Source organism: Aulostomus chinensis, chromosome 9, assembly GCF_037954235.1.
Source record: "Aulostomus chinensis isolate RoL2024-O1b breed Wild chromosome 9, RoL_Achi_v1.0, whole genome shotgun sequence".
Lineage (NCBI taxonomy): Eukaryota > Metazoa > Chordata > Actinopteri > Syngnathiformes > Aulostomidae > Aulostomus > Aulostomus chinensis.
In genome coordinates this window covers 20616133-20639121 of record NC_141328.1, presented here as the reverse complement: position 1 = coordinate 20639121, position 22989 = coordinate 20616133, and the positions used below count along the sequence as shown (strand labels likewise).

The 22989-nt window shown below is 40.8% G+C and overlaps 1 protein-coding gene and 2 long non-coding RNA genes across 4 annotated transcripts; 1 reads left to right on the top strand and 2 right to left on the bottom strand.

The window, feature by feature from the left end:
• Nucleotides 1-362: 362 nt before the first annotated feature.
• On the bottom strand, nt 363-11867 carry mapk13 (mitogen-activated protein kinase 13). The gene is made up of 12 exons (XM_086214156.1): nt 11592-11867; nt 9081-9210; nt 8880-8938; nt 7956-8061; nt 7259-7288; nt 6110-6157; nt 5607-5721; nt 4304-4375; nt 3465-3544; nt 3277-3355; nt 2669-2842; nt 363-1328 (listed from the first exon to the last, which is right to left on the bottom strand). Exons 1-12 carry the CDS (start codon nt 11702-11704, stop codon nt 1243-1245), a joined length of 1092 nt encoding a protein of 363 aa, XP_086070282.1. The 5' UTR covers nt 11705-11867; the 3' UTR covers nt 363-1242.
• Nucleotides 6483-7400, top strand: LOC147256223 (uncharacterized). Its single transcript, XR_015117910.1, has 3 exons — nt 6483-6876; nt 7049-7111; nt 7204-7400. It is a non-coding gene; the product is annotated as an uncharacterized LOC147256223 (long non-coding RNA).
• Nucleotides 11868-12851: 984 nt separating the features above from the next.
• Nucleotides 12852-16480, bottom strand: LOC147256221 (uncharacterized). Of its 2 annotated transcripts, none has more exons than XR_015117908.1 (4): nt 16220-16480; nt 15468-15754; nt 15207-15279; nt 12852-14726 (listed from the first exon to the last, which is right to left on the bottom strand). It is a non-coding gene; the product is annotated as an uncharacterized LOC147256221 (long non-coding RNA). The 2 variants fall into 2 exon arrangements; XR_015117909.1 differs by lacking the exon at nt 16220-16480 and having other exon boundaries at nt 15468-15545; nt 15696-16184.
• Nucleotides 16481-22989: the final 6509 nt, after the last annotated feature.

Here is a 22989-nt window from a genome sequence, read left to right as displayed (position 1 = left end):
ATGGTAATCTGGGCAATTGATACAAATACAACCCGATCCCCTGACGTCACCGAACCATGATTTTCGCGCGCAGGTTTCTCGGCAGTCACTGACAGATTGCAGTATGTATTGATGTTAATAATGAATGCAAAAGCTGTCCACACAATGTTCTTCACCAGCTATACCACTATTATTACTGACCTACATAAAATGCATGCATGCTCATTAATGAATATTAAATAAATGCTCATCTCTAACACACACACACACACACACACACACACACTACATTGTCAGTGTTCCTCTGTGCAGCTCATCATTACTACAACTTCTATCATCAGTCATGAGGAAAAAAATGAAAACAAAATGCATGTTTTAGGTTGAACAAAAGCTTTAAATTTTCACAAAACATAAGGACCTGACAACTGTAACTTGAGATAAACCTGAAATGTTTTTTTTTTGTTTTTTTCCACACATAAGATGGAATTTAATACATTTGATGAACAAATGTAAATGGTATGATTAAAACCTCCATTCTTTTGTACCATGGTAGTGAAACCACAGCCACCCAACTACCCAGTCAAGTACATCTTAGAAAAAGTGCAGCACACTCAAGAGATGCACAAGGGTCGGACTTAAAATGTAGAGTAATCCATGAAGTGTGTAACTATGACATGTACAGGCAGATGTTACAGTAGTGAAATACAAAATAATACAGACAAGTTGCTTTTGGGAGTGAACACAGTCATGGTTATTTCAGCTGAATATGATGACATATTTACACAAAGTAACTAGTTACCTGTTCAAAACATTATGGCATTATTTCCCCTTTTACTCAGGCTAAACAGACTTTATTGCATGTTGATCATTTTGATTGACAACGTTAACATTTATAGTCTTCAATAATCTCAGAAATTATATTTTAAACTGAGTATAAATTAAACCACTTTACTTTGTCTGGTGCAACATCATTTATCCATGACTGTGAAAACACAATTACATGCATATCTAGTCTTTTTTATTTAAAACAATACTACATTTAAAATTACAGTAACTCCAATGACATTTGGTCATTATTTTGCAAGGCAATTTCTTCATGACAAACGTGACTACAAAATGGTGTTTCAAAATAACTTCTCTGAACACTGAATCAAAAACTAAAATATTGAGGGCAAAAGAAAGCGTGGATCCTTGGTCGGAGTATGCGAGGGCACCGTTGGCTGTGTTAGTTGGGGCTTCTGTATATACACGACATTCATCACGTCAGGGAGACATAGTCAGGGTGTTTTTCCTCTTGGAGTCTCGCCGTGGGAATGGAACAAAGCTCCTCACCTCTCTGAAACACAACCCTGCGGACGTAAGGAGAAAACCATTAGTCTTCTGCTTGTGTGGCCTGTCCACACTGACAAAACATTAAAGGCATGCTGCATGGCGTTTTAACGTAAATTATTCATTACCACCTGAACAGAAAGTCCCACCACAAAATGCTGTTGATCCAAATGAAAATAGCCACTTTGAGTAGTGGTAAACCATTGAGACACATGAAACTGGTGCTGTTCATTGAATTCATTTTAAAGGCAAAAGGCAAAGGCAAAGGCAAATTTATTTGCATAGCACCATTCATACACAGGGCAATTCATAGTGCTTTACAGAGGTAAAGAGAGAATTGAAAGTTAGAATCAGTTTAAAATCGAAGACATGAATTAAAACATTCAAAAATCATTTAAAATCAATAAAACAGTTTAAGATCAATTCGACAGCAGACAAATCAATCCATTAATACCAAATCACCCAGATCAATCCCAAATCAATACACTATAAGAAGGCTGCCGTAAACAGCAGTGTTTTCAGCCCTGATTTAAATGAGCTGATAGTTTGTGCCCCCCTCAGAGTTTCAGGGAGTTTGTTCCACAGGTGTGGACCACAGAAGCTGAAAGCAGCTCCACCCTGCTTGGTTCTGACCCTGGGGACGCTGAGTGGACCTGTCCCTGATGACCTGAGGGGTATGGATGCTTCATGCCCAGTCAGCAGCTCTGACATGTATAAAGGTAAAGGTAAAGGCCTTCTTGTTTGGAATACACTTCTTGTCCAGCTTCTCCAGAACCAGACTAAAAGAAAGACACCCATTGAGCTGAGACCCACAGAGCCCGGCTGACTGCTAGTTAGCTCCACACAATGAATGGTAGAGATATGGGGAGTGTTACCTTACCAGAAAGACCTACCTTCATCAAAAAGATAAGGTTTGGGTTCTTGGTCTGACTGGTAGGAATACTCAAAATTAGCCATGATAAATAGCAGCAGTCTATCTTTAAGTCGATAACAAATGTTTGGTTTTATTGGCCGTACTTACAGTGCAGCCTTTGAGATGCTGTAGTTCCAGCTATGTATCTGATTCCAAAATGACCAGATCTTGTATTTTTAAATTGTTTTCTCACGCCAAGTGTTATGCACAACCCTTTTATATTAATGGAAGCCAAGAGCTTTTAGGAGAAAGTATATTTGATGACTGTTGACAAAGTGGAGGGGGAAAAAAAAGGAGCTTTTTGTAAGTCATCAATCTGAGAACTTTGCAATCTGTTCATCTGTAAATGTTCATCACATTTGACCATCCTCTCCAAATGCTGAAACAGCCACCTACATACAGGCTTCTATCATGGCAATTCAAGTTTTTTTTGTTTTTCAAACATACGCTTCCACTCATCCAGTGACAATGTGGCGTTGTCATGGCTATCATCATATGGTGCAGGCTCAGGGAGATCATCTGGGTCCCTTAGGCTGTCGAAGTATGGGTGTTCCAGAACCAGCTCAGCCGTGGGTCTCTCGTCTCCGTCTAGAACCAGTATCTTCTCCAGCAGCTCAATGCCTGAAAATGGTCAGTGACACAGAATAAAAATTGCAAAAGATTTCAAAACAATCATGTTGTGGACATCAGTGAGTGCTTTTGACAAATGTAACTACTGACATCAATTAACTGTGCGTAAAGTAAATATATCTGATGTATTCAATTCAACAACATCCTGACTGATTTCAAAAGATACCATCTTTTCTCAGAACAGTTGGTGAAAACCTTTCACGACAGTGGTACAAAGAGTAGTTACACCATTCGGGAGACAGAGCAATAAATTTGAAATAATACATTTACAAAAAAAGTTAATTGAAACAGCAAAGCCAGGCGGCACCCTCGCTTATGTTAGCTGTACTGGTCAAATCTTAATAGTGATATAATTATGACGTACGTATGAAACTGTGTAGATCAGTCAAGGGTAGGAAAAGAGCTTCTGCTGCGTCTGAACTCACCCTTCATGCTGGCTCGGGGGAACAATGTAGAGAAGTCTTTCCTAGGATAGCGAGGAAGGGCCTTAACATAGGTTTTAGCCTGTTTTCAGAGACAAAGAGCAAACTGCAATGCAAAACACCCTTCACATAGATCGCAGTCATACTTCTGCTGTGTACGTAAGACACACACCGTTAGCAATGAGTCATACCTCTTGACTGTCCAGCTTCTGTACGAACTCTGGTCCTGGCACTCCAGTCACTTTCATGATCTGTGTCAGCTGGTCCATGTCTGATTATAAAGATGTTTCAGTCAAGGATTTTTAATTCTGCTGGGTTGGTAAAGGCTTTGTCAGGTGTCCAAGCAGGCCTAAAGTGAACTAATGAAAGGAAATGAAAGCCATAAACTGTGGTGGCTGTATTTGCTAGTCGGTGCTATAAATCAGTTAACGCTTCAGGTATAAACAAGAGATACTGCATTGTGGTCGTATGGCTCAGCGATGTATTTTCAATGATCTGTGAGTCCCGGTGGATGATTGTAGCAAATTTGGAGACACTTTCTATTAGTGTTCCATGGCTATCACATTTGTGAGGTTAACAGTGACCTCTGACCACCAAAATCTGTTCACTTCATCCTTGAGTCCCAGCGGACCTTTGTGAGAGATTTGAAGCCAACTGCCCCCAAGACATTCTAAAGGTATTGTATTATGAAGAGTGGGACACATGTCCAGACAATCCAAAACTTACAGTATCGTGTCTGTGCGCAAAGGCATAAAAAGATTATAAGCAGCAAACATAAAACACTAAGAAAATGTCTAATATAGTGCACCAAAATCAGACTGATGCTGCATGTTATATTTACTAATTAATTACCTTTTCTGTTTTGTTTTTTTGCACCAGCTTAATTGTCCTATAAAACTCACTCTTTCAATCTCCTCCATGATTACAGCGACCGGATCTGAGGTCATTTAAGTAGGTCTTTTGACATCATTAGGTAATCTTATGCAGTCCTTTAAAGTCCAGATAGCGAACAACGCAGATGAAAGGATACAGTCTTTTCCTTTGAAAAGGGTTTTTCCATTGATCATTTCTGCCATAATACAGCCCACAGACCAGATGTCCACTAGAATAAACACCAAAAAGAGAAATACATCAGTGACAATCTTGCGAGGCTTCACATATCCTTTTGTTTAGTTGTGTTCCAGAAATGTGGAAGTGAGTATTTATGTGTTAAAGTTCAACGCCTATTCACAATGGCAAGAAGACACTACAATGCTGTTCATATAGAGGAGTGCCTGCTGAGTAACACAATTAAAAGGAAACCGTAAACATGGTAGACTACCGTCCTGTCTGTTTATGAAATAAAAAAAATACACACACTATCTTACAGTGACATTAATTCTGGGAAGTTTAATTACAGTGACAATGCTGGCATCGAGTCCCAGCACAATCAGGCTGCTGTCGAACCCCCCTGTGACAACTGCTAAGAGATTAAACGGCTAACAGATTAAAGCCATATTTCACCAAAAAAGGGTTTTTCCAAGTATTCACTAATAGGGGTCTGAAACTCACAAGACATTCTGACCTTCCTATCTCACATCCTTGAGACACCAGAATGCATTAAGAGTCAGCCATTTATATCTAGCTTTGACGTAATGGTGACTGATGGCTAATAACAGCTATAGCAACAAAATAACAATAAAACTGTCCAAAAATGTCAGTTTACAAGCTTTCAAGTGCACTGGCCTGTATAATTTAAGTCTTCCTTATCCAGTCGTATGCTCAGAAAAACAAACTAAAAAACTAAGTAACTTCCACTGGGGTGCTAACTCATGGTACCAGTATTCAGCTGATGTATTCATTGAAACCAGCTTCTCCATGTGAGTTCACTGTTCCGCCAAACTGGAAATGTTGTAGCTAAAACAAAAATGGATTACTGAGCACACGGCTGCATGAGGATTATACCAGTAGAGGCACCCGAGACTCTGTCGACTGACATTTTTGGACAGTTTGGCTTTTGTAAGCTATCAGTTGTCATTGGCCTTGTGCTAAATGTACATGGCTGTCTCTCTCTGGATTCTGGAGTCAAAAAAAAACATGATGGAGGAGAGAAAAGATCTTATTCCAGAGCTCAAGCACTTATTTGTGAGTGTTTGAAAGGCAAAATCTCTATTTGGGTGAAGTGTGACTTTAAGATTTCGATATAAGGTTTAATGTCAGAATGACAGCAACAAAAGGTGTAAAATGCTAGAAATGCTGCTCTATGAAGTACCATGATAATCACAGCTAAGACAAAACATTGAGACAACAGCCAGGACAGCGGTAAGAATATGCAACAGCTACGAGTGTCTTGCCCGTCTGGGTGTAGTGCATCCAGTTCAGAATGACCTCAGGTGCCCGGTACCACCGAGTCACCACATAGCCTGTCATCTCTGCGTCAGTACTGCGAGCCAGTCCAAAGTCCAGGATCTGCATCAATGACAGAGAATTTGAGCACAACCTGGAACAACACTAAATACCTAGAAGGTGAAATTATTTTTTGATAAGGTGATCATTTCTAGATTAATACCCATATGACTTTTTATAAATATAAACTAATAATCTCATCTCCACGAGGCTTCTTCTGTTGGAAAACTGATGATTTACACTCTCATTACCTGTACACAAAGTACGAGTTTTGTACATAACATTTTCTAACCTGCACATGAGTCAGTGCCTTTGGTGTTTACTGTAAATGTCTTATTCTGTAGAATTTTCTGTCCTCCTTTACTTCTTAATCCCCTTAATTTGCTTCAGAAGCAGCGCCATGATTTAAGATGTGTCACGTATTTGAAATGTAATCCTCAGAGTTACAAACCTTCAGTTCACAGTCTTGGTTCACAGCCAAGTTTCCTGGCTTGAGATCCTGCAAAAAATGATAGTTATTACAGCCCAGTGAAATTATAGTGTTTGCACAGTACGGTATTAAAACGAGAATTGTGAAAGGCTCTGTTGTAATTGCTGTAGTCTAACATGTTGATCCAAGTCTGGGGATTTTCAATAGCTATTCAATGTTGTGACTCAAATGTAAACTGACAAAAATACCAGTGTGTCATTTCAGCAGGGATTTGTAAAATACTGTGCTGTAATGCGTGGTGAACGTTGGACTGCTAGTGAGTGTTGATAACACCTTTTACTGTTTTAGGAATTACCAGAGCAATAGCAGGCTAACACATTAACACAGGGTTGAATCAGTTTGGACAGATGTGTTTTCTCTTTGTCTAAACACACACTTCCTGTAAGCCTTGATTTTAGCATGTTTCCTTTGAACAGGACGTGACCATATTTGGAATGGTGGGTGGAGCTATGGGGGATCTACCTCCAGACTCTGCAGGAGCAGCTAGTCCACCACATGGTAGCCGTGCCCTAAAACTCACATTACGTCATTGTATATTTGACTCTAAATGGGAACATAATTTATAAAACAAACTAGCCATAGAGTTTACTGGGGTAATGAATTGAGTGAGGAGTGAGGTCATTTTTCTCCCTCTGTTGGCCATTAGACAGAATGCAGGTCTTTCCTCATTGGCTTGCACAAGGGAGGTGTTGGCCTCGAAATCTTTCTACCAGACAGGATTCATGGCAGTAAGAAATAACTTGACTAAATGTTTATTCAAGCATTAGAAATGTTCCCTGGCAGTCTTTCTGTTAGACAGAAAGTCTCCAAGGCAAACTTCTCATTTCTCATTGTGTCAAACCCACAAGTAATGCCTACTACTTCTGCCATCTATGTTCCATGTGTACAACTGTGCAATAGGTTTTGGCTCTGGTTCTGAAGGGTGTGGCCTAACATCTCAAGACATGCAGTCAGACATCAGAGGTAATGAACTCATCCTACCTGTTGGTGCAGGGTTTGATCTGACTCAACAATAAATAATTAAGTCAACTTTCTCATGTGTTTTTGTATCGCAGGAAGAAGCACGTCTTAAACCGGTGCCAGAATAGCATTCAGCATCAATGGACTTACCCTGTGGATGATTCCAGCCTTGTGAATATACTGCAGGAGGGTAGAGACCGAGACAATTACATCAAATCCAAACATTCACCAGGATAAAGACGTTTGAGCACAATGATGAACACATTTTTTTAATTATTACTGAAACGAACAATAAAAATGGCTGCAAAAAGTGTTGCATTTCTTGTTTTGTTCAGTGTAATCATTAGTTGTATGTCTTCCTCTGTGGAAGATCTGGGATGATTATTTCAGGAGTAAGCTTGTCTTTAACTCACTTTGTACAGTAAAATATAACAAATAAATATACTAATGTTGATATTGACACCAAAAACAGCTATGTCAGTCATACAGACTATAGACTTCTACAAGGTCACTGGGGGAAGTGAGGATCAAACCAGGGACCCTTCAGTTACTTGACGGCCACTCGACCTCTGAGCCGTGCTGGCCTAATAATATAACTAAGTTATAACAATTAATTGGAATTTAATCATATTCCCAATCACTTTTGAAACTTAGGTTTAATGTAAACGCATGCTTCCTAAAACATTTCCTGAACATTTTCTTTGATTGTTGCAACACAGAATAAAACACAGAGTAAGACTTGCAAGATACATGTTTACCTCTTAAATGAGGTTGTAAATATTTGTAATTACACTTTTCTTACATATTTCAGATGCTAATATTCCAAAACTCTGAAAGACGGGCTCACCCTGAGTCCACAGAGCATCTGGTAGACGAGAAACTGGACTTTGTCCTCTGACAGGTGACCTCGCACCTTCGATAGGTCAGTAAACATATAAGGCATAACCAGGTAGCTGAGAAAAACAAGGGAGGAGAGGCAGAGCGGGAGGGAAGATCAGTGGAAAGATCCTCAGACGGACAGGAAGATAATTACCTCGACTGAGTCGTCTTAACACTACACAAAGAAGCTCTAGTGACTGACTAATGCACCAGACGCTTTCCTGGGCCTGAAGTGCTCATCCAACTGTTATCTGGCAAACCTTATTAACGCTGTAATCCAGGCATTTTCAAATTAAGAGTGCTCAGATATATTTGTGTAACTCTCTTGGCCGCACAACCTTGAATTTAAACTATGCAACAACACAATAAGTGCTGTTTTCTTCACACAGAGCAACAATCATTGACTTCTTGGTTACTTATTTTTTTCATTTGAAACCCAAAAACACAAATTTTTTGCACAGCCAAACCGCAGCTTCCTGTCCCACTATTTCCATTATCAAGGACCATGTCGATACTACAATTTCCAACATTTACTATACAGCCAGATGACTGTGGGAAACCCAGTGTGGCTGCTAGAATCACATGGCTGCGGTGTGCAATATTCCTTCTACCTTCTAGGCAACAGCTTGAGTTGCACGAGAATTTGTTTCTTGACTTTGGTGAGAGAGAACCCAACACTTTTGGAATGAACTGGCGCCAGGTAGTATCGCCCAACATTAGCGGCCGACTTCGCTAGCACTCTAGCGACTGAGCATGCGCAAAGAATCTGCAGCCGGTTGACCATATCTGGTAAAAAGAGTGCGGGCTGTTAAACTATATTCAAAATGGGGTGTAATATTTGTGTGTCCACATACTTCGCCATATAGCGCCAAGGTTAAAAAAAAATACTCACAAGTCCTGGAAGTCATCAAGGCCTGAGGCAGGTGTGAACACATCAAGAAGCCCTATTACCTAGTCAGAGTGAAAGAATGTGATGATAAATACTGAGACAAAGGAGGGGGTAGATGTTAGTCCATCTTATTATTTACAGCATATTGAAAGCCTCATGTGGAAATGGCAGTCTGTTCCAGAAAGCAGGAATCAGTCTACTCACATTCTCATGCTTCATGTGTTTGAGCAGTCGGAGTTCCCGGTAGGCCCTCTTAGCAAAGATCTCCGACTGGAAGGGTCTGTGCAGCTTCTTGAGTGCCACTTTCTCTTTCGTCTTTTCATTTATGGCTGAACTGGTGGTGAAAAAGCAGTAATAATTTTTTTCGCTATATCTGTGTACACACGAGTCTGCACTTAGAGTTTCACTGCGCACGTTTGAAGTCGCAGCAGAAGAGAAACTTTTGAGGTTTCATTCTCACTGAGGAGATGAAATCAAATTCAACAACAAAGATGTTTCGAGACAGTGGTAGAGTATGTGGGACTGACTGAGTGCGGGTCTGTGTGGGTAACTGGCGATGTGCATGTTTGCAGTGATCTGCAGGGCATTGTAGGAGGGAAGGCTTTGTTAGGATATTTGGAGCCACATCCACCAACACATATTACACAAATCGCTTGTGCATGGTGCTTCAGACAAGATGGGCGCACTAACGTGGTTAAATACAACAAGTGAAGATTTTCCTGTCTATTCCCATCTCCTGCAACTGTTCATGAAAGATGTGCAACTTTACTTTTGCTGATGGCGTCTCGATCTGAGTTCATCCGATGAGGCTTCTTTGAAAGGTCAGACATTTTAATCTCCAACAGACCACAACTCCCACGCTATAAGCGCTTGAAACCCTGGCAACCGTCGTCACCAGGCAAATCTTTGTAACTCGGACAACAAGAGCAACAAGAGTGTTCTATTATTTCAATAAAATGTTCCCCCGATCTAAAGCTGGGTGATGCTCACCCAACGAAGTTTCATTTGTGTGAATTATATGCAACCTTTTTCTGCTTTCGACAAGGAAAACATACAGGTCTTGTTTTCTTTTGTTATTTGGAGGCATGGCATTAAAAAAATAATTTCAAAAAATGCCAACAATAAGCCTTACGCAGTCCTTGTGTTATTTGTATTAATATGTGTTTAAATACAACACTCTTGCAAAGATTCTAGCAATACATTCGAAGTACGATAAAATCCATATTAATTTCTTGTGAAATGGTAAAGTCAGTCAGTGTTTGAGTGCGACCGAATAAGTGAGTGTAGTCTACCAGCAGTGAGATAAGTGTGCAGCAGGACACCAGGGTCACGTCCTCCTCAGTAATATTTAGGGAATCTGACATTCATGGGGTGTTTGCATTCTACAATTACACACATAGAACGCGTATTGTTGAGTTTTAAAGACTGACCGGATAAGAACTTTAGACTAAATATCTAGGAATGCTAAGAAAAAAAAACACAAGATTAACGAGGAAGAATTTAGTTTTCGCCTGGAAACCAAACAGTGTAGAGAAATGTTTTGAAACAACAAATTTGGCTGCGATGGACTAAGACTACCACTGATGGATTCAGTAAAATGCTGAGATTGGAGGAGGATTTTTTGTACGTTTTTGTAAATACAGTGTGGTTGGTGGCTGGTCAAAAATGTACAGGAAGATGCAGGATATTGTTGTTTTTTTTTTGTGCTGATAAACAGCATCAACATGTCTGTATCGCAACTGATTTTGACTGATGTTGATAGACTCAGTATAAAACCGCTTGTAAATGATATTTACATTTTGTATATACATTAAAACACATGCAAGCATTGGGATTTTGAAAGAGAAAGGTGTTTCTTTTTTCCCAAAACATTTGGAAAAGCCCACTGAATCATGTATTATTGTTGTTTTGCCATTAGACTTGTACAAAACTGGGCAATATAATTATAGGCCATCAGAACGATAATGATTAGTGACAAAAAAGACTAATATCGCTTTAAACCACTCACCTACTGATAATATTATACGTCCTCATATCTCATGAGGCATCTTATCCCAGATATACTGAAAAAGATCGAAATCCTTATTATCAATATTATAATAAGGTGAATAACCAACATCGCAGCTGTTAATCAACAATGTCAGGTTTGTTGATTTTTCTTAACAGTCATGCAAATCCTCCAGCAAGCAGGTCGCCACGGAAACGTGATTGTGACAGCTGAACTGCAACATGGATGTGCATCCTATTCAATGAATGTAAATACAAGCAACCACACGTACAAAGTAAAACTACACAAACCATTCACATACAGTACGAACACACCTTTACTTGAGCAATATTTATCTTACTCATCTATTACTGCACCTGCATAGAAGTGGGAAGTGGCCATCTTTAATTTGAAATCCTATAAAAGCGATTACTATACAATTCTTGTATAGGTACATGTTGAAATGTTATGGTATGTGTGTCCCACATCTTAACACAAGTGTAAGGTAGCCCAGGTGTCCCCTCTCCCCTCCTCTGGTTAGTGGATCTGAGCCAGGCCCACCTCGGCTTGCATGTGCGGCTAACGTCAATGAGCCCTGGGTTGACTCTTTTTATTCATACACACTACAGTCTCAGCTACGACACACACACACACACACACACACACACACACACACACACACACACACACACACACACACACACACACAGTATTGACTAGTCACTCACCACACGGAGCCGTACGCCCCGGTCCCTATCTGTTTGAGACATGTGTATTTCTCCGGAACCTCCCACACCGTACTGTTGATCTCCTCCCGGGAGAAATGCGCCTGAGCCTCCATGACGATGAGGAGAGGGGGAAGCGAGGAGATAAAACTTCTCCTCTCGTCTCCAGTACGCCTGTCTGTCACTTGTTCAGGAGGTACAGCAACAACACAAATAAAGTTCCAAACAAGACGACCTAATCTTTCACTTCCGTTTGTAGTTTTTCAAAATAAGACGCTAACGCGAGGAAGGCTACGACTAACACGCTGAATAAATCTGATCAGCAAAGTGAAAGTAATCAAAAGACAGCACTCCCCTACCAGCTTTGCCTTAATCTGAGTAAAAGGAACAAGCAAAAAACAATTTATATGTTCTAATTTTATTTTTGGTAGATTTTTGTTGATCATTTTATTTTTAAACATTGTGGAGTATCTTCTCAATTACTGCAATTAAATTTTATTTTAAAGGGAAAAAAGACGACAGTTCCGGTTTCAGCTTTTCCGTCTCTAGGAGGCTTGACGCAGCGCCACCGTTTCCCAAATATTCAGTCACTTTCCCTGTCGTTACTCGTCCACTAGCCCGGAGGACTACTCTCTATTTGTTCACTCCACTCCATTAAAGAAAAGCGCTCAGCCCACCATGTTTAAAAGCAACCAAAAGATGAAAATAAACAGCGTGGAAAAATTCGACGGCTTGCCAGCTCGAACATGTTAATATGAGTGGATCTGCTGCCACCCACACATACAAGGTGTTACTGTCATGAATAATTACTGTACGTTGCCAGAAGTTTGTGAATCATGACAGCTTACAGCAGGACATTCACACGTACACACGCACCAAAAAAACAACCCCCCAAAAAAGCATTGAAACTACCGTAGGCCTCAACTTTTTTTTTTTTCTTAAAGAACAGGTTTATTTTGAAAATTGAATGGTGTTCTTCACGTTTAGTTTAGTGTTGTGACATTGGAGGGGGGGGGAGCCCAAACGGTATTCCTGAAATGTAGCTTAAGGTACAGAGGTAAACATTTGAGAAGAGGAGCTTCCTTAAGGCTTGAAAAGCCAGAAAATCAACCATGAGAAACAAAGATACTCAACTTTGAGCTGTTCGGGAAGGTGATTAGGAGGTGATTTTGCAAGGACAACGCAAGCGATGAGTCAGCGCACGTTCATATGACGTCAGATTAACTGATTGATAAATAAATGCCAGAAATGAACCCTATTTTGCTATGTTCAGTGTTAGTAATCTTAAATGTTTGGGATTAGAGCAAGTGTTTGGAGAATGAAGGACTTAACTTGTTAACTACATAGACCCCTTATATTGATTTAGTCAACTTTGATTAGGAATCTTAATTTCTTAACACTCACCTGCATATATGGGGTTAAATTTGGGTGTTGGCGCTGATATTCGGGCACTTTTATGCTCATCAAATTTGGAATTTTTCAAAATTCAACTGCAGACGCTATCAAACAATATCAATAGCTATATGAGAAACGCTATTCTGAATTTTAACACCATGACTTTCAGTCTTAAATGTATATTGGTTACAGCAGACAACAAATAATTAAAAAAAAAAATCAGCCCTGAAAAAAAAAACAAAAAAACAACACATCGGTCAACCCCACCATTTAAGTGATTCAGATTTACAATAAATAAATAAATGAAAAAAAATCAACCCTTAAAGACTGACGCACGTCATTCTTATTCCAGATTTGATCATTTATTATTCACGTGGGAATTTAGTCCTTCTCTCATATCAGACGCCTCGTCTTTGGAGGTTTGACATCTTGACTCCGGCTGATCTCATGTTCCGCTGACAGATTTCTCACTCTGATTGGAAGGATCCCACCTGTTCTGGGAACCACTGAAGCAGTTTAGAGGGAAAAATCACCTCTTCAGCACACAAAACCCACAAAAGGCTTCAGAAGCTCACGTCTAAGACACCTTGTTCTCAACTCCGCGGTCTCCTTTTCAGTCTCATCCTTCCTCAGGATGCAGACGAATGGCACCTCACAGTTCTTATTATGAACATGGCAGCCAATATGGTTGAAATGTAACACTCCAAAGCACCCCTCCTCTGTCGGACCATGATGCTCTTCTTGCTATTGAGGAATTCCGGTGTCCAATTAGCCCCATGGACGGCTTTATCACTGAGTTTTATTGGAAATTCTGTACCAACCCGCTTCCACCCCCCCCCCCCCATCCGTCTGTCCATGTATAATGAGTCACTTAACCGGGCCATCAATAACACTGCTTGTAAAGAAAGATAAGTATCCAACTTCCCGGAGTTCCAAGAGACCTTTATCTGTGCTCCCATGTGAAATATCAGAAGACCAGAATGGATTTATTAAGGGATATACTCTGAAAGCCAGGCTGAAATTGCAGTTTCCCTCGATGCTGAGAAAGCAGTTTTAATAGGCTGGAATGGAGGAATCTTTTTACAGCATTGACTTCTCCTGTCGACCTCTCGATAAGCGAGTGAAAACACTTGTAACAATCGCTCTGATTATCACCTCCAGAGATGATTTAGTCTGCCAATTTTGTTCATTAGTAAGACAAACAAACATTCTACCTATATGTCTTTACTTCATTCCGGGTTTTCCATTCAGGTTTGACTCAAATCTTCAACGGGACAGATTCATATTGATTAGATAAATTGGGTGTCTATATTTCAGCCTTAGATGTGCAAACTCAGAGGTTCCTGCCCTGCCATGCTGTTATTGAGCTGTACACATTCACTAGACTGTTTATTGGTTTGCGTCCCCTAATACCCTTTGGTACAGACCGGGGAAGTGATCGCTTGAACCTCATCTCACCTCTTTGCTCGCCTCTACTGCTCCTTACAAGATTTGGTTATTAAACCCTTTCACAGGGTTTTGCTGAGTTGACGCTCCCCTCATACTTTTCACAAGAAACTAAAGTCATATACAGTAGACAAATCAATAAATAATAAGTCATAGTGATAAACATTTTACGCTGGAGAGTGGAGGATGAGTTAAAAACCTGCTCTGCTGTTCGGTGGTACCACAGCAGGTACTTCTGCATCACCTGCCAGATGGCAGTGGGGTTGTAGCGGGGTTGGAATGTTTTCTGTTTTATCTCTGTGAAAGTTGAAAAGAGTCTGTTACAGAAATTTTGCTTTCCTATTCTTCCTTGAGGCAATACTTCACCCAAAATATTTTTTGTTTTTGTTTTTCCATAAACACGAGTCTCAAGTTCACAAAAATGTCTTTACCATCCCGCATAACTTATTTGTGACTCCATCAGTCAAGCTAACGGTGACTGACGGCTAACAACAACTACAGCAACAAAACTAAGTAAAATTGTACAAAAAAACATGTCAATTTATAACTTTCATGTTTATTGTCTGGTATAATCCTTTATCCAGCTATATCTTCAGTATTACACAAACATTTTATTTGAGTTGAACATGAGCAGATAGTAACCCTTTCTGTTTGGGGGCTGTTCACTGTAGCACCAAACTGGAGGGGTTGCAGTTGGGGTTTTTTTCCGCTCAAATCAAAAGGTTTGTGGATTAATGAGGATGCAGCTGAACGGAGAAGATGTGGATTATACGTCACCTGTTTTGCTGCTGTTAGTCTTCAGTCACCGTTAGCTTCAAGCTAAATACACGCGTCTGGCTCTTTCTGCGTTCTGAAGTCACAAAGAGGTAAATCGGAAGAAAAAACAACTTTGTTAGCTCAAGAAAAAAACAACAACACTTTTTAGGTGAAGTATATTGCTTAAAGAAATGAATCAGCTCAGGAGGACCCCTCAACTCCAAGTCCATCAGCTGTGGGTCTCCAGATTAGATGCCAATGTCCAACTCCAGGGTGTCCCACCTGAGATTTTCACCTTGCCTGTGGTCCAGCAAATGAGACGCCTGACTGTGGTCTCCAGCTCTCTTCAGCAGTCGGTACCTATTCATTGTAATATATTCCAAGCTTGTGGATATTTTAATGCTTTCCATGACTTTTTCTCTCCTCTGACCCACCAGAACAGGACCCTCGTTGTGTTACAGGATGTCCTGAATTACAAATTAAGCACTGAGTGTTATAGGTGGTACTTACAGATACAGGCAGCCAGAGCAGGAAAGGCCCTCATCTAATGCGTGAACCCCAGACCTTTTCTGTAAGCACAGCACAGTGCTGCGACTCTAATTTAAAAATCAATAAACTTGCCATGCATTTCAGAACACAAGACACATAAAAGCTTAGCGGTACAATTTAACCCATACGTGTGCTTTACGACCAGCTTTTGCCAGTGAAGTAGCATTTAAGGAATAATACCATAATGGATGGAGCCAATGATCTTTAAAGGACAATTTAGCACCTGGCACAAGCTTAATTTAATAGTTTTACTGTAAAATGAACCAAATGAGCTAGAATTTCCCTTGACTTTGCCGTTCACATTGGCCAAGGGCTTAAAAGTTTTAAGCATTTCCTGGCAGCAACACCTTCATTCTGTTATTAGAATGTATTCACTTCATTTACTGGATTCACTTCTGGCCTCATGAAGACCAATATTACAGTTTTGAGGTAACAAATGTACCTTTGAGAGAACAGCCTGCCAAAAAATACCTCGAAGAACTGACCTGCTCTTGTCCTGTACCTCCATTTCTGCACAATGTGTAGTGCTGTATACACTTTACACACTATCAGCAGTGACACATCCAAAGTTTACAATAATCTAATTTGACAGACATCTACTTCCTGTCTGTGGTTGAGAGTATTGATCATAAATCAATTCAGTCTTTTCTGTTTAATTTGCATTTTGTCAATCTTTTGGGGTCGTTTCCAGAAATAGTTTCAATCAACTGCTTGAGGAAGGTTGCTGTCGCTGTCACTCTCTCTGGGTAAATGTCAACCAAATGCCAGATTTCTGAGATATTTCAGAGTCTCTCAGACAACAAACACAGAGCATTTCATCAAGTTCTACCGAGTCGATGACATCGTTGTGTTTGAAATCAGTTTAGATAAAGGGAATGTGTATTTTGTTATGTTAAACAGACTGCAGGAGTAAGATATGTCAGAAATTAGGTCGGGTTAGCGCAGAAGAGATTTGCTATCATTATAAGGTAATGTTTCCTTTTTGAAAGACCAAATAATGTCTATAATCTACTGCTTTTCAGATTTCCATCATTAAATGATGCACGCACACACACATACACACACACACACATACACACACTCAAAAGGAGGTAGAAACAGCAAAGGGACAGGTAGCTATTTTCTGGAAATATATAGCCAAAATCTAGTCCACAAGAGGGCGCTAGTGGATCACTGTGAATTGTTCTATGATGCATTCAGGGCATGAAATCAGATCAGTGTTTTAGGCACGCCTGAGCGTACTTATGAAATGTGTTAATGTGATAACTGCTTAAAAATGAAACAAATTAAAGTTAATGCCTTGTGTTTTCATAAAGTCTGAGTCATAAAGCAATTGTAAGAAATAAAATCCATCTTTCCCCTTGAATTTTCATGTAATGAAATGTGAGTTTATCAAGCTCTTCAGGGATGAAAAATGCATCACCTCCTCTGTGCAGTAGGATTATTTTTCAGTGACAATATTCCATGGAGGAGATTGTAAAAGCGTTATGGGCTGAATCATTATTCTGCTTTAATTATAAGTAATGAAAAGAGAGAGGGAATGAGATTGTGGCAGGTGACACATTTATTTACGTGATGAGGTTGAATATTCCTGAAGTAAAAAGTTCTGGGTGGTATCACCAACAATCATACAACATATTAAAATAATATGGCATGTCCTTTTATTTTGCCTCAAGTGCACAGTCACTGGTGGCATGTGCGCAACTCCACAATAAGCCAGACAAGCACACACGTGCATGTATACATCACTCCCCCCAAAAAATAAATGTACACATAATGAGAGACATACACCCTGAGCCTGTGTGTCTTTCCTCATCATTTGTGCTTCAGCCCGTCTGCCAAAATCCTCTCAAGCAAAATCTGACTTGACATTTTGCAACACTGAATCAGCAGAGAAAGTAGGCTAGCATGGATACTGCCGGAGCATGAGAAGGAGGTGAGAGAAGGGAGGCGGGGGGGGGGGGGGTGTGGAGGGTGGAGGGCTTGCATCACAAAAGGCCACAGCTAGAGGAAGACATCTATTTGCCCTCCACGCCACCGGAGCATACAATGGCATTAACCTAATGAGTCTTTACATAGTAATTAAAGGTCCCTGACTGAATGATACTCTGTACCGAAGGAGAATTCATTATTAGTATCAATGAATGATGTTATCTGTGGGTGTTACTTGGTAAAGAAGAGAGATGGGCAGACAGTGGCATTTAGCTGTGATTAATGAAGTGACCTTCCCTACAGCCTTGGCTGGGATCTGGAAAAATCTATTCCATTTCAAAGTGACCTCCGGGGAGGATGGCCGGTTAGAACACCCATACGCTCAGCATCCAAATGTAACAAAATGCACACATGCACACATATGACCTTCAACACTAGAGCTGGACAGTGGTAGATATGCAAAACTTGAAATGTTAAAGGAATACAGAAACCTTTTGGTAAACTCACGTATTTGTCAGACAATAAATCCCAGGCATAAGGCACCTGAAACCAGTGGAAGCTTGTTAGCTAAAGCGCAATGCATGATAATGAATGAGAAGTGTTAGCATGCTGTCGAAAGTAAGCAAAGTGCACGATCTTGTTTTGCCTGGGCTGCTACAATTAGTAGAAGCAGCCACTCTTCTCCGCATAAAATCCTTTGTTTTGATGACCGACATTTTGAGGGTGGCACAGTGGTGCAGTGGTTAGCACTGTTGCCTCACAACAAGAAGGTCCCGGTGAGTCCTGGCTCGGGCACGGTGGAATTTGCATGTTCTCCCTGTTCCTGCCTGGGTTCTCTCCTGGTACTCCAGCTTCCTCCCACAGTCCAAAGACATCAAGAGGGGACGAGGCTGATTGATACTCTAGATTGACCGTAGGTGTGGCTGTGAGTGTGTCCAGGGTGAACCCTGCCTCTCGCTCGTAAGCTGCTGGGATCGGCTCCAGCCCCTTAATCATGATAATAGAAGAAAATGGATGGATGGATGGATGGAATGGACCGACATTTTGATGTGTTGCTTGCTCAAACCACACTCAATCAGAAAGTCGTTCTCACCGTGTGTCTGATTCTAGAATTACTATTTCTGTGACGACAACCTTGGTTACATTACTGCAGTCAGGTGTCGTTTTGAAGAAGAAATGTCGGCTATGAATGACTTTTAAAATAGCATGCTAACATTCCCTTCCACTGCTATTCATTGCACTAAGCTAACTAGCAGTCAGCCTTTTTCTGTGGGTCTTAGCTTTGTAATGCAGGAACAGGCCAGAGAAGGGTAGAGTTCTTCTTGCTTTGCTCTGGGCCAGATGGCAAGTGAGGGAATATCCCAAAGAGTTGTCACATTCCTTTAACTTCTCATCTGATGTTTCATATTCAGCCAACTGGCATGTGAAGAGTTCCATTGTTGCAGCAAAGTTAAGTCCACTGATATTACCCCTCAAAGCCTTTGCACACCATCCTCTGGAATGCAAATGTGGTGGCAGTAGTGGTGATGATAATGATATTAATGGGTGCCCAAAGACTATCCTAAGAAATTTCCATATTTTGTCCCATGGGCCTCCGTTGATAGAGCATAGCATTAACATTTTTATATTGGTACCATTCCCACTAGAACAGGACAAGCCAAGCATGAAGGCTGTATTCATTCTTCACACGAAAGAACAGGAGACGTGTTTTCCACATGGAAAGCTTCATGAAGCAAGAGTAGTATGTTTTTATTGAATATAAACAAGATATGTACATTATTGGAGTCAACGGTCATATGTAACTCTACAATTTCATTTGGCAGAAGCTTTTGTCCAAAGACACGTACAACACAAGCAAGAATATAGACTGGAGGGAAAGCCTTTGTCAGTACAGTATATGTCTACGAACAAGTACATATTGAATATTTTAGAGCAGGTGCAGACCATTGTTTTTATTTTTGACAAGCACTTGTACTACATCATCACGTGATTGTATACATTTTGTAGAAAGCTCTGGTTAGAGCTATAAAAAGATGAAACATTTTACAAATTGCTGAATTGTTTTTGCTTTTCTTTTAAGTTTTTCAAACTGATATTGTCTCACAAGAAGCTGTGGTGAAACAAGATGGGATGAGAAACTGTGTGTATCCATCCATCCATTATCTATACCCCTTATCTGTTCCTGTTGGGGGGGGGGGGGGGCTGGAGCCTATCCAAGTTGGCATTGGCTGAGAGGCGGGGTTCACCCTGGACGGGTCGCCAGTCCATTGCAGGGCCATCAGGAGCAATTAGGGGGTTCAGTATCTTGCTCAAGGATACTTTGGCACAGTCACTGGGGGAAGTGAGGATCAAACCAGTGACCCTTCTGTTGCTAGACAGCCACTCCTACCTCCAAGCCATGCCGCCCCCAAGCTGAGTGAAGTGACCTGAAACACATCAGTAGAAGTGCTGATGTTTTGAGAGTTGACATGGCAACTTGTATGTGGGGATAAAGATAATGACTAATAGTGACTATTTTTTGTTCTCAGGTTGAAATACTACAAAACAACTCCAGGTGAAAAAAAAGAAACACAAATGAAAACTCTAAAACCAATCTCACTCATGCTTAAGTGGAAATAAACAGGAAAACCACTTGTCAGACTGTAATTGTAATATTCAGCTTATCTTTCAAAATTCTAAAAAAACCCGCTTACACCTACAATTTGAAAATAACCATAAAAAACAGTATCATCACCTTGAGTGGATAGGTCATAAATACAGGTGGTGAAATGGCCTACAGACAGCACGGTGGTGCAGCACTGTTGCCTCACAGCAAGAAGGTTCCGGTTTCGAGTTCCAACTCGGGCATGGGATCTTTCTGTGTTAGTCTCCATGTTCTCCCTGTTCCTGTGTGGGTTCTCTCTGGTACTCCAGCTTCCTCCCACAGTCCAAAGACATCAAGAGGGGACGAGGCTGATTGATACTCTAAATTGACCGTAGGTGTGACTGTGAGTATGAATGGTTGTCTGTCTCTATGTGTTGGCCTTGATCTTGAACCTAACCAGACCATGCTAAAGCTGGATCAAATCAGACGGTTAATTCATATCAACTGTCGATGCTACTGATGCATGTTTACTGTTCATTTCCTGCATCCACACCTCATAGCTTCATAACGACTTGTTTTTCTCCTCTTTTTGTTTCATGTGTGTGTGTGTGTGTGTGTGTGTGTGTGTGTGTGTGTGTATGTGTGTGTGTGTGTGAATGTGTGATTGTGTGACTTGTTTGCGCACAGCCCTCCAGTCTCATGTGTTTATGGGGCGAACAACTAGGGCACACTTCCACTTTACCAGGTTATTGTAAGAACACATGGTGAGCAGTTCCACGGGTTAAGAAAAACACATTGAACACGTCTGGATTCTGACATAATCCCTTCTTAGAACATTTCTAAATAACAAATGGAAGAAAAAACAGGGTCAATCCATCCATTTTCTATACTGTCGGTCTGTTAAGGGTTGGGGGGGGGGGCTGGAGCCATCCCAGCTGACATTAGGCGAGAGGCGAGATTCACCCTAGACGGGTCGCCAGTCCATGGCAGGGCCATCAGGAGCAATTAGGGGCTCAGTATCTTGCTCAAGGATACTTTGACATGGTCACCGGGGGAAGTGAGGATCAAACTAGCGACCCTTTGGTTGCTAGACTGCCTCACTATCAGTGTCGTCATCTGGTCCATTACCAGTATAAATATACTGATTTTTGTACGATTAGGTCCTTTACTTTTGAGAATTTTAGACAAACTGTGTGTAGCCGTTAGATTAGAATTAATAGGGATAGCTTCAGAATGAATCATAACATCATCTACTCAGTGATCAGGATTCAGATCTTAATCCCATAAATGAGTCCACTCAATTCATGCTGCCACCTGGCTCTCTGACCTAGCATCAGGTCAGCAGACCATCCCCTAATGAGGATGAAAAGCAAAATACATTAGTAAGAATAACTCCCCGAGCCTTGCAGATGTTGCATTTGTTTCGTCACAGATGAACATTTGGTAGCAGATGGGTAGTACACGCACATGCACACAAACAACACCGGCAATCACTAACATCCTAGTGCTCATCTAACCAGCAAATACCGTCTCGTATGAGGCTGGTGTGCTGCCCAGACGATGACGGCTCCTCATACAGTACAGGAAGTCCCTGCGGTGCCACTTTGCTGTGCCTCGCAGGCAAGCAAGTCAATGTGCCATGTTTCATCTCCCACTCATTAATGATGCTTGCTGGCCAACACATGACAGACCTCGGCTTTACCACTGTTTGTCTGCTGGCTGCCTCTGTAGCAGTGCTGGGCCAATTCTAATATAGTATACATGCTGGTAATTGCTGCATTTCTGAAGTGTATGGCAATAAATGGCTCCAGGAAGCTGTTACTGGGGTGGCCCTCAGCAGCATAATGACCCGACTCAGGCCTTATAAAGTATTCAGGACATTGACTTTTCATTCACGAGTGTGAGAATAAGGAAAAAGGAGATAATAATGAGCATTAGCCAGGCTAGTGTATTCATTTGTGATAATGACGACCCAAATAGTGTCAGAGGTTAGAGAGGCACTGTAATAAGCCAGTTATTCATGTCCGCGAAATGTGTCTCTGTCTATATAGTCAATGCAGCTTAAATGTTATTTTATTGCAGCAACAGTGGAACAATGTGGTGTCACCAGAGTTTCTCTAAGGAGAGCAAAGTCTGATCAATAAAATTTTACAATCAATCCTAAATTGCCCCTGTAGCCATTGAAGTGAAGCTAAAATGGAGTATTAGACTGTCTTCTCCACTTAGCTGCCATCAAGAATGCAGCTGCAAAATTCAGGACAAATTGTAATCTGGGTATAATCTGCTGGGCTTGACAGCTTTCCAGGAAGGTGTAATGAAAGAGAAGCATGGCTTGCAGTTTTTAGGGGTGAGTCAAAGACAGAAAATCTCTAGTGTTTTAAAAGTTATGAACACAACAGTCAAAGTGTGTCTCCTGGCTGAGATAAGGAGGAAGTTCTGTTTTGACAGCAATGGATAGAAGTGCGTTATATTTAAAGTGAAAGTTAGTGCACCAGATCAGAAAACTAAGTAAAGACCATTTAATGTGTTGGATTTTAATAAGAGACGGTTTGTGTAATAAGATAATTTAATGTATAACCTGTGGGCTTGGATACAAATTTGCCAATAACCTGATGTTGCCACGTCGTCACGTTCCCAGATCTTTGTAATTAACTTTACGAGCTACATTCTCACCATTATGGATATAAATTATGTCGTGCCTAAAGCCACAACAACAATGGCACTATTCAAAACTAAAAT